Genomic DNA, 16,856 nt, shown 5'->3' on the forward strand with positions numbered 1-16,856 from the left:
ACCTGTACCCTCTCTTGGGCCATCCAAGCTTATGTGGTCATCTGAAAAACATTGGATTGATGATGCACAATACTTCAGTTGAGTTCCTTGCTTATTTTTGTTTTGGAAATATAAGAGATGACAGACAGCATTACATAATCACTGAAGTCTGAGGATGGCACATGTTGCCTACCAAATGAGGACTGGACAGGTGCCCCATCTGAACTGTCCAAATGGTCATCATCGGGGATACCTTCCAGGGGTTGCTGGCTATCAATGAGGGAACTCCCAAAAGTCTCCCATGTCATCTGTCTTTCGGCTTTCCGGGGTCCACCACCAGTCTTGAAACACTCCCTATACGAGCAGCAGCATTTGTCTTCTTTAATTGAATGTTAATGTTTTTCCAGAGGATCTTAGAAACATGATAATTTAGAAATTATGTTAGTAATTATTATATGGTTTCTTTAATTTCAGAATTACAGATATGTTTAGGTCCCACTGTGTGTGCTAGGGCTGGGCGGTATGACGGTATATTCCGTTACCGCGGAATAAAATGTCAGACGTAACAGATTTTTCTATTCCGTCTATTCCACGGAATGCAAATAAGTGGGCGTGGCTAACTCTGCCCTCCCACATGTTAGACTGAGTGTGACGGAGAAACATGTCAAATAATTCACTCATAAAAAATTAACAAGTTATTTCTGTAATTTTTATAATAACTTCCAGTGAATCCAGCGCGGGTCTTGCAGCGAGACTCTCACTCTCTCTCTCTTTCTCTCTCTCTCTCTCTCTCTCTTTCTCTCTCTCTCTGTGCTCATGCAGCAGACGGCCGGTCTCTCGCGTGCAGAGGTCTCTCTAAGCACCCTCGAGCTGCAACACCAAATAAAGAGTTCTTCTCGCACATAATGCTAAAAGTTGTAAAGTTTTCGGTGGGCATTTAGTTAAAAGCTAGAGTGAGTTGCAAATTTTTGTACATTTTTATAATCAAAAAACAATATAAACTGAAAAACATTTATACCGTGAATATACCGTTCCGTGAAATAAAATGACTCATTCCGTGGAATAGATTTTTGGTCATTCCGCCCACCCCTAGTGTGTGCTACACAAACTTTAAGGACTGATTTGTAAAAGTGGGCAAACCTAATAAATACACTCTTACCTGAAGTTGCTGGACTGTCCTTTGGCTTACTTTTTCGTTTGAGTTAAATTCAGTGCAAATTTGACTCCAGGCATTCTTTTTCTTGTGTTCTGTTGATGAATCATGCTGTTTCTTCTCAATAATTGGGTGGTTTGACACAATTTGCTTCAAGAAATGTTTTTCAAATTCACAGAAATTCTTTGAACGTTTCCTTTTAACTTTGTCCATTGTTTGTGTTAATGATTTACTCCAGTTCCACACAGTGCTAATGTATGTTAAAATTCCATCCCTGGTTTTTGAAGAGTCCTCAGGACATCACTATGCAATCGTCATTAATATAATCAGGCTTCACAAAGAGTAGCTTATTAGTCCTAATTTAGCTTAGTCTGTGACTCTCTAGTCTACAACTAATTAATCTTAACTTAAGTAGTGTCTCAAAAAGCCTTTTTTTAATTCTGAATTAATTTATGAAAAATTAGGCTAGTTCTGACTTTATTTAATCCCTGTCTGCGAAACCGCTAGCCTGGTTAGCCAGACCTACATCAAGATGTAAGGTCTGGCAACTCTTCACACAAAACGGCTCAATGCAAGGGGCGGGATATAAGGTTGTCCCTCAAAATGCCTCTGCACGCAATAGGATAGTGCTTTGACCAATCAGAGCAACGAAGAAGGTGACGTATGAGTCCCCTGCGTTTCCCCACCAGTGGAGCTAATTGGTATATCAAACTTTTACCGTAACCAGTCGGCAAAACTCCAAACAAATCTTTCTTGCTTAAAAAGGACTTCAGTAGGGTTATTTGCTCTTCTCTCAAAGAAAAACATAAGTCTAAGTCCTCCAGAGTCGCGGCCAAAGCCGCTTCAAAAGAAAGCTGTTCGCCAGCAGCAGCAGCCATTCTTTGTTTTCAAGTAGGAACCGTCGCAGGCAGCTCTGTCGTCATCATGTTAAGCCCGCCCCACAGACGCTACACACGATGTGATTGGCCTGACCAAATTTTGGTTTTTGGAGCTGTTAAGTGTATTGTGAGTGCCTAGACTAAACCCTGGCAGCAAATATATTTTGCGGCCGCTAGGGTGCGTCTAGATTTCTAGGCTACGAAACCGCCCCTTTGAGTTCAGCATTACCTGCACTTGGGTCCCATTCCTTGCCGTTCATGACATTAGACATTTAGCCAATGGTCTGTGGCGGTGACATCTAAGGCTGAGACTAAAGGTAAATTCTTGTAATGTGAATGTACCTTAAACTTGAATGTCCTATAAAGTAAAGTTGGAGTAAAACAGTAATGTGATAATAGCCTATTTCACTCACTTAGAATCATAAGGTTCTATCTGCTTTCTGAAATATTCTTCAAAGTTTTTGCATGCCATTTGACTTTGTAGATAAAAAATTTTTGTCCTAAAACTTAAAAAACATCACACAATGTAAGTAAATCACAAAAGAATAATATATATATATATAGAAAGAAAGCCTCTTCCCACAACTATTTTAATATTCTCATTTCTTATGAGTTTTATAGATATAAAGAGGATTTCATTCAAGGAGCAAATTTAATTACGAATATATGTAATTATATCCTTACTTTGTTATTGGTTTAAGAATGGAATCAATGGAGTAGGCAGTAAGGGCTGAAGCAAGAGCTGTTCTGATACTTTCTTTTTGGGGCCACATTATTAAGATGATAACTGAAGGGAGGCTATCTTATTACTGTAGATCTTAGCACTTTCACTGGGATGTTAACTTCAAAAGCAAAAATAAATGCTCATGAAACTGTGTTTGCATGCCTTAAACCGATAGCCTGCTTTCTCGAATTTGGATCATAACTGCAAACTAAAATCATTTATTGAATATGTGGAAAAAATGCAAAGAACTCTATATATTTAAAAGTAGTTATTCTTCTGCTGTAACACAAATATGTATTTCATTATAAGTGTGTATCAGACCTTAGGAAATCTGTTGTGGCCATGCTAATGCACTTTAATAATTGTAGCTGCTCCATGGCAGCTTTGGAGTCATTCAGTTTCCCTATCGCTACTGTCTCTCAGGACCTGAAGTGGGACACCCACATTACATTTATTCATTGTGAAGAATCCCTGCAACAGACTTATTGGTGTTTCTCAGGCAACCTGATGAAACCTCCAGAGTGAGGAATCAGGTATCAATCATTATGAACCTTGCACACCCAGGCCATAATCTTCTGAACCGTTGCCCTCAGGCCAATACTTCAGAGCATCAAGCATCAGAGCCATTTTCCCCCCTGACCATCTATCTCATTAACAATTAAACTGCCTTATAAACCTTTCCATACTACATTATTGCCACTCTGCAATATAATCTCTTGTAAAATAGTACCACTGTGAAATACATCTGAAACATGTACTATAATTTGAATCATATTAAATAAACTGCCTAGATACTGTCTCAGGTTCACATTCTCTGTTTTGTGTGCATACACTAGAGGTCTACACGGGTCCAAAAATTCCTACCCGAACCCGATCAGACCCGTAAATGTGCTACACTGAACCGACCCGGACCCGTCTGTTGTTTTGAAAGCTGGACCCGGAACCAATCCGGACCCGTTTATTATTTTAAAGCTGGACCCGGATCCGACGCGGACCCGTCTATTATTTAAAATCTGGACCCGAGCCCATCCGGGAAGACACAGACCCGACCGGCAAATATTCTTTAGCTAAATATTATTAGTCAATAAACAAGTAGCGAAAGTTAAACTTTTTGTCTTACCCATAGAAGTTAGTCTTCTCCCTCCTTGTACCTGACTGTGTGATGCACAATCTATCCTATCTTACCATTTCTGCGCTACTCACCTGACCAACGGTGAGCTCAAACTGCTTCACTGCAGAAGCTGCCTTGAAGGCTACGTTGAGGGCTTAAACCAGTAACGAGCACTTTGATTGGTCATTTTTGAGAATCAATCATATTTTTTCTGCCCCCAGAACATGCTGATTGGTTGAAAGTTTTTTTCGAAGCCCCTCCCTTGTTGACCCAGGCACACGTCGAACTCTGCAAAATCAGGTCGTGCTTGGGGGACTATGATGGCTATTGAAGGACCTTGATTTACTGGCCCATTTTTATGTAGATTTTGATGTGTATCCAACTATGGTGCATCATGTGATTTTTAGAAGAGGAGGGCAGGTTTAGATTTTTTATCTGTTGATATTTGATAGAATCCATGATGCCATGTATCTGAACAAGATGTCCAGGAGCTAGGTTAGATCCACAACAATAAAGAACCATCAGTATAAAGACTGGACCATTTAAAGGTACTGGATACCCATTTCACTCTGCATTTGGCCAAAGCTTTAATCCAAAGCTACTTACTAGCTATTTTGTATGTTCCCATGACCTTATCACTGCTAACACAACTTCTGAGCTATACATGAGCACAGGAGCTGTACACATTTTATTTAAAAAGACAGGTGTGGGTGTCTTTAAGAAAAATCCTAAAAGATGTCAACAATACCTGGATCTCTGCAAAGACAGTTGTTGCTGAATGGGCTTCTTGTACTGACCTGAGGTTTCAATAAAGACTTGTGAGGGGTTTTTGTCATGTTGGTCTTCAAGGTCAGGACCAATTCATTGTTCACAAAGTGTTTATGCCATGATTTAGGAGGAGACACAACGTGCCCTATTGCAGATATAGATGAACACAGAACTTTATTAAACACTAAACACAAGACCTTCAACAAACTTATGGATACATACTATTTAGAGAAGGAAGATTTTTACAGATACCTTCAATTGAGACACCACTTTGATAAACATATTAAAACTATTAAAGAGAATGGAAAGGACCTGATTGAAATATAATATAAGGGTAAAACTGATTTCCACTCCAGGTTATATTCATGTCGGCAGTTAGACAAGGGACTCTCCACAATGTATGTAAAAACAGATGGGAGAAAGAAGCTAACATAAAATTAAGCGAAGATGACTGGTTGAATATATGTAGGACACAATGTACCACCTCTAGCTCACGAATGGATAGAAATAGTTAAGGAAATTCATGTAATGGAATATTTGACTTTCTCTCTGAGACATAAACGAGAAAAATGTGATGTATATTGGGAAAAAATTATATTTTATTTAATACAAATTGAGATGTATATGCCTTGCTTTTTATTTATTATATATGCTTTTCATTTATTTATTCCCTTTTCTTTTCTTTTTCTGTTTTACATGATGTTGAGCATTTCTGTTAATCTATGATGATTATGCCTGATGTCCCTTGGTCTGTCTGTCTAGATTTTTCCCCTTCTATTTTCTTGTTAAAAAATAAGAAATAAAGTAAAAAAAAAAAACACTAAACACATATTGAAGCTGCAGTATTGATAAATCGATGCCTAGAAGCTAATAATTTGGTAAGTCTGCAACTGCACAGCGTGAGTGACCTGCCGTTCAACATCCACGTGCACATGCAAAGGAAACGCAGCGTAATTATAAAAAAAAAACATTTACAAACAACACTACCTAAAACATATAAAGAGGCTAAACAAAAACAAGCCGCCAAGTCTCCTGCTGTCCGTTTTAAGGAGGGAAACCCTATGCAGGTACAAAGAGCACAGTTAACTTAATTGATTGATTGATTTTATTTGACCACTTAAATATAAAAATATGAAACAGTACTCTGAGCCATACATTAAAATACATAAATAGTCAGGGATAACACAATAAAGCCCAAAGACTTATTTCCATTGTGGTCCCTAATGGCAGATATAGATGAACACAGAACTTTATTAAACACTAAACACAAGACCTTCAACAAACTTATGGATACATACTATTTAGGGAAGGAAGATTTTTACAGATACCTTCAATTACTGTACTCTGTAATTACTCTTTGTTGTTACCATTAGATAATTAAGAATTAATCTTGTGAAAGTGTTCATGCATGCACATGTCCTGGTATTTTTTTACTTTAGGGCTCAAAACGTCTCCACAAAATAAATATAGCAATACCAAAAATTTTGACTTTGTGTATCAGTATCGTATCACTTGCAAAAAAGCGGGCAGAACAATAAACTAGATAAGACAAAAAAAACGACTAGATTAACTTAACAAAAGACTATACAATAAACTTGACTTAAACTTACCTTTGACTCACTTGACTAGACAGAGACTAACAATGAGCACAAATGAGCACAGGATAGCAAACACAAAGGCATTAAATAAGAAAGCAAATCAAGAAGGGAACAGGTGATGAATGAAACTGTAACAAGGTGATTAACATGGAGATGAGACAGAAAGCACATGGCCTAAATAAAGACACACAAAACATGGACTGCCATGATCCTGTCACCATGACTTAGAAAACTGTGACCTGAAGACAGGACCATGAGAGTGTAATTAAAATTTGCCTGTGACCATCTAATACATGATGATGAGTTTGGAAGTCTGTCATTTGGTGATGAGACAAAATGTCTGTTAATGCAGTTCCCTGAGAAGGAATAAATTATGCTTCCTTTATTGTTTAAAGCATTACACATCACCAGATTCTAATTGAAAATGCAGGCTGTGAGACAATGAATGGATTAACCCAGGAGGACTTGTGCTCGTTGGGTTGAAGCCATGTCTAGAACATCCAAGAATGTGCACAAAGGTATGTATTTGCAAAAAGCAGTAATGCCTTGGTTTACCAGGCATTTAGCCAAATGGATGCATGTAGAAATTTCTATAAGACTCATGGTGTTGCAGAGAATGTGTAGATAATTCAGTTAGTTGTCAATGCTGAATGTACTGTGTGATTTATTGATTGGCATTGGCTAATTTAATGGAACCATTTATTTTACACCGACACTAGTGCTGTGCTATTTGTACATTAGAGGGTGCACACATACATTTATTTTTAAATGTTTGCATTTTCTTATTGACTGCATCCAAAATTAACACAGTAAGTTCCATATTACAGTTTCCATACGTGTAATGGTTTTGTCTTGTGTTCTGTTGTTTGGGTCTTTTATTTCTGGTCTTTTATTTTGATATCATGTCATGTCACACTTTACTGTCCACTTCCTCTCTGTTGTGTATAAAGCCTGTTCAGTCACCGTATCACATTGCAAAGTTTTGTCAGTTTAACCCTGCAATTCTAAGCGTTCATGGTTTTTGCCTTTTTTCATGTTACCTGTATCTTGTTTCATGTTTTGGATTTTGACCTTTGTCTGTTATCTGGATTAAGTTTGTGGATTACGCTTTGGATTTGTTTGCCTGCCTAAGTGGAATATTTTTAAAGAAACCCCTTGCATTTTACTCTTTTAAAAAATTACTCTTTTTTCACGGTCATGTGACCCGCATGTTTTTGAACCTGTGACAATTATAATTTTTTTCAGGTGGTGTTAAACAACTACAGTTATATCACACAATGAATACATTTGTTGGTACCTATATCATTTACTCTTCAAAAGAGCTGCTCAGTTCATAGATTTCTAGTATTTTTAATTTATTCATTTTTTATCTGATGACACATGTGTGGCCATATGGAGCAGGGACACTTTTTTCCTCCCACTGCTTTGCATACTGAGGTTATTTGTTAAGCATACTGATTTTTGCCTACTATATAGTAAAGGGGTAAATGCTTTTAAATCTCCTGAACCTCTGGGTATCAACTACTTGGTACACATAACCCAATTTGAGATCCAATGAGCAAAAGGACCTTTGCTTAGAACAATCAGGTTTGGGATCTCAAACACATTGAAGTGTTCAACAACATCTAAGCTGTAAAGCTGATATGTAGCATCTTGCTTATTTTTTAGCATCCATGTAGTGTAAACACCGTATGCATGTGATTCCATTCATCACCTCTGGTTCTCTATTCCCTGTCTTGTTTTTTTTTCCAGACAATCTCTGTGTCTGTGTCCGTCCTGACGCTAAGCTGCATTGCCCAGGATCGCTGGTATGCTATCTGCCATCCCCTGAAGTTCAAGAGCACTGCCAAACGAGCCCGCAAGAGTATCGTCTTTATCTGGCTGGTTTCCTGTGTGATCATGATTCCTCAAGCCATAGTTATGGAATGCAGCAGTTTGCTCCCAGAGCTCACCAACAAAACCAACCTATTCACTGTGTGTGATGAACACTGGGGAGGTGAGAGATTTGTCCACACTGCTCTGCATTATGTCACGGCACAGCTGGGTTATTTACTATTCAAGAAAGGCTTTTTATTATTGTCCTTTAAAAATAGATAAATAGAAAACTTGAAGTGCATATCAGCTGCAGTCAAAAAGAATGCACTGTTTATCTTCAGCTGAAACAGTGTTCTCCTAAATCAAATCAAGCTTTTATATCAGATGCAAAACATCATGCTATAGCAAAATTAAAATGGTTCACCCAAAGTTTTTTTAACATTATTAACTCATAGTTGTCTTTGTTGGATCTCAGAAATCACATTTTAGACTGTTTCTCATACACAGCATATCTTTGAAAGGCAAGAATATACTGTAGCGCATACGCTGTTAAAATACCTAGAACACAACTGTGAAAGTTTTTACAGAAAAAATACACTGTGCATCAAATTATGGTTATTGAAATAAAAAATGTGCAAAACTGATATGAATCACAGACTGGACAGAATATGTGCAGAGATTTTAGGTGATCAACCACTTCAAACTCTCTCTTAAATGTTATAGTCACTTGAAAACACCGCAATCTTCTGAAGAATTATGGCTTCATTGGATAACAATTTTTAATCCCCTCCAATTGTCATACTATCTCGAAAAGAATCAAGCTTTTTGGCAGAATCAAACATTTATAGTGCTTTGCAGCATATTCCCTTAAAACGATTAAATCTGTCTCCATTGATCGTTGCCTTGCTGAGCAAAAAGACATCATGCCAGATGAAAGCACTTCAAAGGCAGAATGTCTTTGCAGCAGCCTGATGATAATCCTGGGCTGTACCCTGGTGAGTCTTTACAATAAGTCAGTTATCCCACAATAACAGAGGTGTTTATCTAGAAGAGGTAAGATGATTACTAGGTCAAACTCGGTTTGACGCCGACAATTTCCTGATCGGGAACATTACAAGAAATCGTCCTTTGCCAATATTAACTCTTCACAGCACAATTTTTGTTTGCAGAATTGTTTTTTTCAAATTCTGATGAACAGTTTTCTTGGACAGTCGTGGACAACTTAATGATATTTGCAAGGCAGCAATGTTTTGCTATTCTCCAAGCAATCTGGTTCGGATTTCATATCTGCTTTTGCCCCAACCATGGTTGAATACTGATTTCTGGTTTCGACACCTAAAGCTCATTTCAATTCTCAGTATTGTCTGTATATATTACTCCCCTATTGTAATATGTTTGTTTCACTCTTGCTTCTTTCTCATTTTGCCACTTTGTTTCTTTTTGGATGTGGTTGCTTGACCTGTTGCTTTTCTCTAGTATTAACCTTTGCTTGCTTTAGTTTGTCTTTTGTCGTTCCTCGTGAATCGCTGCACATGGATCCTTAGGAGCTGGATAAGAGTGTCCCAGAAAACCTTTCACCAATAAATTCAGTGGTTTTCTGTAAGCGGTCAACAATTGTCTGAGACGGCCATTTTTACTTAGCAACATCGCCAATTTAATTACCTCACAATGGAGGGTTTTAATTCACACTCACTGTTCTTTTAATGCCACCACAACAAGCATTTTCCTTCAAGCTTACATCATACCTTGCTCTACTAGCATGGATAGTGATGAGCTTTCTGATCTTTGCTTCACTCCAGACATTTCTCATTGTGAATGTTGATCTGCCTTTAAAACCCCCGTCAAAGAGCTGAGCAATAACTGCAATGACACCCACGTCCCCACTGCAACATGCCCCTTACAGCATTGTTTCTGCCTTTTGTTTAGACCGGATGCGTGCTGTAAATGTTACTGCAATGTTATTAGTTTCCCTTTATATGAGAGATCCCATGATCAATTATGGGACATGCTTGCGTTCACAGAGACTTTTCCGCTATCAACAAGGATTTGAACTCCTCCCACTTTACCTCCCAGTTCAAGCACCAGCCAGGGCTAATGAGGGCACCATCATGGAACTTGTGTAGAATTCTATAATAGCGATGCCATTACTCCTTTACTGACCTCAGCAGACGGGTAACACCTGTGTGGGACTAAGCATTTACTGTGCTAATGCTGCCCTTACATGCCCTCTTGTTTATATCAGGATAGTTCAAATGCTGTTCAACACAGCCCCTGAGATTTCTTTACAATAACTGTCTTACTATTCCTGTAATCATTTCTTATACCACAAAGCAGGCTACTGGTTCCTACTGTCATTAAATGAATAAGGGAAGCTTATTTATTTTTAACCTCTTACACTCTGAGGCTATTTTGGGGATTTCCGCCTGGTCTTTGGCCTACCCAATTTCAAAAGCTTCCCATACCCAAGTTGATATCATTTTACAGGAAACCCTTTGAAATTACATAAAACACTGTTGAAAGTGCTAAACATTGTTGTATGTGTTGTTTTGATGTTTTTTTTTCTAGTCTGTATTTAAAAGTGTATAACTCTGGTGGTAAAGAATCCCAGCAAATGGTGGCTTACAGAGAAAAATGATTTTTTTCTCTATCATAATCTATGCAAAAGTTATTCTAGTCCAACTGAAGGAAGGAATAATACCCTTTTTGTATTAAATTTCCGCCTAAAAATAGTTGAAGTGTCCCCATAACCACATACAGTGGAATAAATGCAATATATTTATATAATTTTACAGAAAACCCTTTAAAGTTATATAAAAAGCTGCTGTTTGTGACAAATATTGTTATTTATGTTGTTTTTCATATGATGAAACACTAGATTTTCTTTTTTGATGTTGTAAACGTCTTTGAAAGTGGATAACTCTGGTTCTGTGTGCTCTAGCAGACTGCAGACCGTTCTGGTTGTTACCAGCAGCAGACAGTAAACACCCAAAAAAGAATCTCTTTAGCATGTCGCATTCAAAAGATATTCTTATTTTACTGAAGGGTGTGAAAATACATTTTTCATATAAAAATACTTTTTTTTTGTTTGGCATATATAATAAATAGCAAGGGATTATTCATGCACACAAGCAAAGAAAATGCTGTGAATGGACTCATTTTTTAGAGTAGGACCTAAGAGAAAAGATGGTGTATCATTTGTGGCTATCTGTGCTATCTGAGGCAGTTCACACTCAAGTTTCACATACACTTACAAAAGACGATATTTTTTACCTCATAATTCATTCCACGATTGTTGGATATGTGTTGATAATGGAGCAACATTAATGATGTAGCCTTATTCCTGAGCGTGAGAGCTTTCATTTGATATAAGACTTGCCCATGTTTGTCATACTTGAAAAATATGAAATATGTGAATATTAAATCATATAAAAAATATATATAATAAATAACTTTCTTACACTAAAATTGATCTCAAAGTGATACATATCTGCAGAAAGTAGAGATTCTAAGCTTTCAAACAGTATCTCATATGTGGTACTGGGTCCATGAAAGACCATTATAAATTAAAGGAATATTTTATATTAAGTCATAATAAGGCATTTTGTACTCGGTACAGGGTCCACAGAGTTAAAAGAAGTTAAATAGACCTGTGTAATGCTTGTAATGTCGGGTTGCAGTGTTAGGGTTAATTCCATAGACTGTAAAAAAAGATGGACTACGCAACGTCGCCTCCCTTCATTTTAATGAATTGAAGCCAAAAATGTCCGACCATGGTCGCCGCCATGTTGCGTAAAAATGTCAGTTTGGAGCCAAGGCATGGCAGAAGGAATCGTCCGCGGAGCCAGAGGTGGAGCCACGGTATCAAACTTCCGCCTAAACGCTCGCTCTACCAATTCAACGACACGCCCCGTTTCTATAGCATCAAATTACTAGCTAAAATGAAACTTACCACAATAATGAACACTCGAACATATATCAGCGTGATAACAACTACCTGAAATGACCAAAACCATCTTTTGGAAACTTTTATTGGAAGTGTAAATAATTTTTTTATTTAGAGCAGAGTCCCATTAGTTTGAATGGAGAGGGCGGGGTTATGACTTGATCGCCAGCCACCAGGGGGCGATCAAAGAGCCAGAGGCTTCACTTTTCAAGGCTTATGAGGCACACCCGGTTAATTCTCAGCAAAATTGTTTCCATATCCCTTCTATTTTGAGAAAAGTGTCATCTACTGAAAGAATGGCCGTATAATGTGGTAGATGGGAGCTCTTTGTCATTAAAGTGGCATTTAAGAATGACACAAATTGTTTAAAGAAACTCAACACTTATTTCTGGTGCTTACTGACCACCTGGTAATACCATGTATCATGGTTTATCTCACAAGTGTTTAACGAAATAGTCAAACAGGTGGCTCAAACAGTAGCTCCCTTTGATCCTACTTGCCTTGGGCTCTGGAAACCCCCTACGGATATGACACTCTTTAAATATGTATTAGACCTTCAAACCCCTTTGTTTTCTTGGTTTGAAGAACAGTAATATCTTCTTGTTTTCAAGCTAATGTATATGAAAACAAAAGAACCGCTGTACTCTTTTTTTTTCCCTTAAACATAGACATAAAATCATAACATTATGACTCAAAATGTACATGATTTAATTCCTCAGTGCTTTTTTAGAGTTATATTATGAATGTTTTTTTTCTGTGTTTAATTATGTTTTTAATTAAAATGCTTGTTAATATAATCTTTTATAAAAAAAAACTTCAGTTGACATTAAAAGCACATATACAATTAAATAGGCTGCACAATACACTAACCTGCCACTTTAATAGTTGTATCTTGCTAGTTCTGGATTGCCCTTCATAGCTGCCTTATTTTTTTCTTGGCATAGATTCAACAAGATGTTTTCCACAGAGAATTTGGTCCACATTAACATGATTTCATCAAACAGTTACATGAGTTTTTGAACTACACATATTTATCCAACCACACCCGGAAAGTTCACTATTGGATTGAGAGTAACCTCTATCTGGCCACTGTGGGTGCCAGATCATGTTCAAGAAACCAGCTTGAGACTATCTGATCTTTGTGGCGTTATCTTGCTGGAAATAGCCATAGGAAGGTGGATACATGGCATGGACATGATCAGCAGTATTTTCCAACAGGCTGTGGGATTTACACATGGCTCATTTGGTACTAAGATGCCTAAAATGTGGCAATAAAAAATCCTGCACATCATCACACCAGCGCCAGCAGCCTGAAACACTGATACAGACTAATCTGAATGTCACAGCGAAAAGCGAGATTCAGATCAGGAAACATTTTCCTGTCCTCTATTTTCTAATCTGATTTGTGTGGTTATATGTGTGGATATTTACTTTGGCCTTTTTATCAGTCTGGCTATTTCTCATCGCACCCCTGCAATCAACAAGATATTTCCACCCAGACAACTGCCACTTACTGGGTATGTTTTTCATTTCTTTCTTTGTGAAATCTAAAAGCTGTTGCTTGTGAAAATCTCAGAAGATCAGCAACCACCACAATCACCTGCAATCGTGCTAGATTCAACATCATTTACAACATTTTTCTTTCGCATTCAGATGCTTGATTTCAACTTCAGCCAATCCTCTTGATCACTGCTGTCTCTGAAACCGCTTATTCAATATCTCCTTCACTATTCCCTATATAGCGAATTACTTCCACTTTCTGGGAAATTTTTATTTCTGTTTATTTCTGTTTTATTTAATGAAAATATTCTAAATTGGAACTCCACCTTTTTGCTTTTATGTTTTAATGGATAGCATTACCGCTAACCTCACCACAATATTTTGTTTACAAATCCAATTGAATAATACATGAATCATATACTGTATGTGTTCATTCATGTTTTTATTGTGCTTTAAAGCTCCACTGTGTACTTTTTTGAGTTAATTCTTAGCAAAAACCCATGTTTTCTTTCAAAAGTATGTGCTCATTCATGTGTAATTACTTCCACCCCACTAATCAAAGTATTCTCGTAAGTGTAGAATCTGCTATTTAAAATACATACGGTCGAGTCGATTCCTGAAATTCAAGCTCCGCCTTTCACGCTTTCGGTCACTCACGCTGGCCGCTAGCTGAAGCCTCCGGAGGTTGCATGTGTAGGTGGTAAACGTCATCGAGACAGTCTTATTTCAGAATACTAACAATTATAAAGCTGACAATTATTCTAAGTTAATTGTAAATTGATGTAATATGCTTATGACTTGCGAATGTAATGCTCAGTTAATTTAAATAAAGCAGGCTTGATGACGTATGCAGCCCGGATATGCGACCTGCGTAGACTGAATACTTCGGATTTTACAACAGCCGCACACCGTGATGATCCCGCGATCTAATGCTTTGATTTGAGGCAGATTTGAAAGCCTGTTGAAGACCTATTTTCGAGGACATTAAAACACGTCGCCAAGGAAGCTAAACAGGGATTTAAAACGACAATGCAACAGGAAAAACATCAAGAACAAAGTCAATATTGGAGTAAGTTAATGTTAGTTTACCAAGATCATGAGGCTCAAGGGACACAGAAGTTGCATACTTTCTATCTTCTCCACAGTTAATTCAGCATATTAGTTTACATCTATATACAGTCTATGTTGTAAACTTGAAGTTTTATAGTTCCTTGGCTAACTATAGCATGGTTATGCATAACACTTGTTAGTGTAAACACGCATGTGGTTTAATGTGTTCGACAGCCACACGCCGTCTCTCCACCCATTTATGTAATCTGAGGTACTGAGATACATGTTTGTCATCTTTTCTGACCTCTAGCACAAACACACGGTGACAGCGCTATTTTTAGCCTTTCATTGATAAAAACGTCTGATCTGCGCGTCTTTCGTTTCATTTTACAAGCGTGTGAAAGTTCACCAATATCAGAGCTCTTACATATACACGGACATGTAACGTTTACTTAAAACATAAGCATTGGACTCTGACATAATATTAGTTCGCGTCCATTTAAACCCGTCATTACTCCCGCTCATGATTAAATGATAGGAGAGGGACTCGTCCACAGACCATCTCAGTAATCTGGAGAGAAGCGGTCGAAACTAGACAAAAAGAGACGGATTTAAACACCAAGTGTAAATGTAATGTGTCTCTCTCGTCCACTTGTGATCTGATTGACGAAAACACATCTAAATACCAAGTTTAACAGCCCCTGTGATATTTTTCCTTGCGTGGATGAAAAAGGAGTGTCTAAGCTACGTTTATGGTTGCTTTTTGTATGTGATTTTAAGCGGACATATCATGACCAGACCCGTCGCCAGACCTCAGTCTTAAGGGGGGCATATGAAATGCATGGGAGGGCACACTTATTATTAGCGTACAGTACGTATACTTATAATAATATATACTCTATTCGCGCAGCACGTAATCACCACGTTAAACAACCATCAGCAATATGACCAGATAGCCTATAGCCTACACACCACATTATTATATATATAGAAACAATTTTATGAATATCCATAAATCTATACAACATATTACATGTAACACCAGAGACATCTCTCAAACATTGCATTTTAAAGCAGTCAACAGAGGGATATGCATTGCCATGAGACACGTGCACACACACACACACACACACACACACACACGCACGCAGACTTTGAACCTACGGTACTGTGGAGGCAAGCGCTGTCGTCTCTTCCTCCCCTCCTGTCAGTACAGCGGCAGGCGGCGTTTCTCCGAGCAGAAGCTCCTCATTAATAAAGTGTCCACTCGGAATTAAACTTGTGAGTGAGGTCCTTTTCAGAAGAAAGCTGAATCACCGCAGTGACCAAGTCCATATCTTCTGAATGTAGTAGTCTGTTAGGCCCGGGGTCGGGCTCCACGGTAGAGGTCTTCACGGGTCCACTTAGATCCGAAAACCCTAGGTCAGACCCGAGACCCGATCGGGTTCGGGTCTAAAAGTTTCACATGTGCCTCGGACACGGGTCGGGTACAACAATAGCGGCATCGGGTCTCGGGTAATTTAAAAATGAATGTGTTTTTTCTGAACGGACCCGAGAAGACCCGAACTCTCTCACCTGTGTGCGTCAATATCCTTTTCAAACCTCTCATCTGTTTGCCAAGAGTGCCTGCGACATTGTGTGGTTGTCGGAAGGTTCATTTTCGTTGAGACAAACATGTCAGTCAATTATAAATTTACATTTTAGCGATTACGTTGGTGTCGTCGTCAGATAACAAAGTAAAACCAATGGAGCAGCTCGCCAAATTGGTTGCAAGGCCACCGGAGTTTCTTTCTGTCTGACTGCTGCGCGTCTTTTGGAGACTGTTGTTGGGCTTTTAAACATTTGCGGATAATATCCATCTTAAAGCAGTATAGCTAAGCGAAAACTCATCCTAAGAATGCGAGCCGCCAATAAGCTCAAAGAAGAAGAAGAAGAAGAAAACTCATCCAGTTTAAAAAAAAGTGCGGTAACTGTTGAGCGGCTACACTGACGTAGGCTACGTCACGTACGTGTCGTACGTAGCCTCGTGATAGGCTGTTGCAGTGTAGCTAGATTCCCATCAATCAAACAAAATCACACCATTGTTTTTTATATTTTTAATGTTTGAATTATAAAGAATACAACATTAATGCAACACAAAATTAGCAACATTAATAATTTAAAATGACAGTATTTTTTAAAATACTGGGGGGGGGCACAAGCGTCCTTGAGGGCGGGCCCGGCCCCCTAAGGCCCGCCCATAGCGACGGGTGTGATCATGACAATCAGACTTTTTCCATGTTAAACATAAATCTGTGTGCTTTGATGGATCACAGGCAAAGGACATTGCAAATTGTT

At 38.2% G+C, this 16,856-nt stretch overlaps 1 protein-coding gene across 1 annotated transcript in view; it reads left to right on the forward strand.

Annotated features, from left to right (window-relative positions):
- The window catches only part of hcrtr2 (hypocretin (orexin) receptor 2), a 79,725-nt gene that overhangs the window by 47,472 nt on the left and 15,397 nt on the right, over positions 1-16,856 (forward strand). Inside the window, exon 3 of the mRNA XM_055169986.2 lies at positions 7,964-8,207. Coding sequence (XP_055025961.2) covers positions 7,964-8,207 — 244 coding nt within the window. The remainder of the gene's footprint in view (positions 1-7,963; positions 8,208-16,856) is intronic.

The sequence above is a fragment of the Misgurnus anguillicaudatus genome, chromosome 11 (assembly GCF_027580225.2).
Source record: "Misgurnus anguillicaudatus chromosome 11, ASM2758022v2, whole genome shotgun sequence".
Lineage (NCBI taxonomy): Eukaryota > Metazoa > Chordata > Actinopteri > Cypriniformes > Cobitidae > Misgurnus > Misgurnus anguillicaudatus.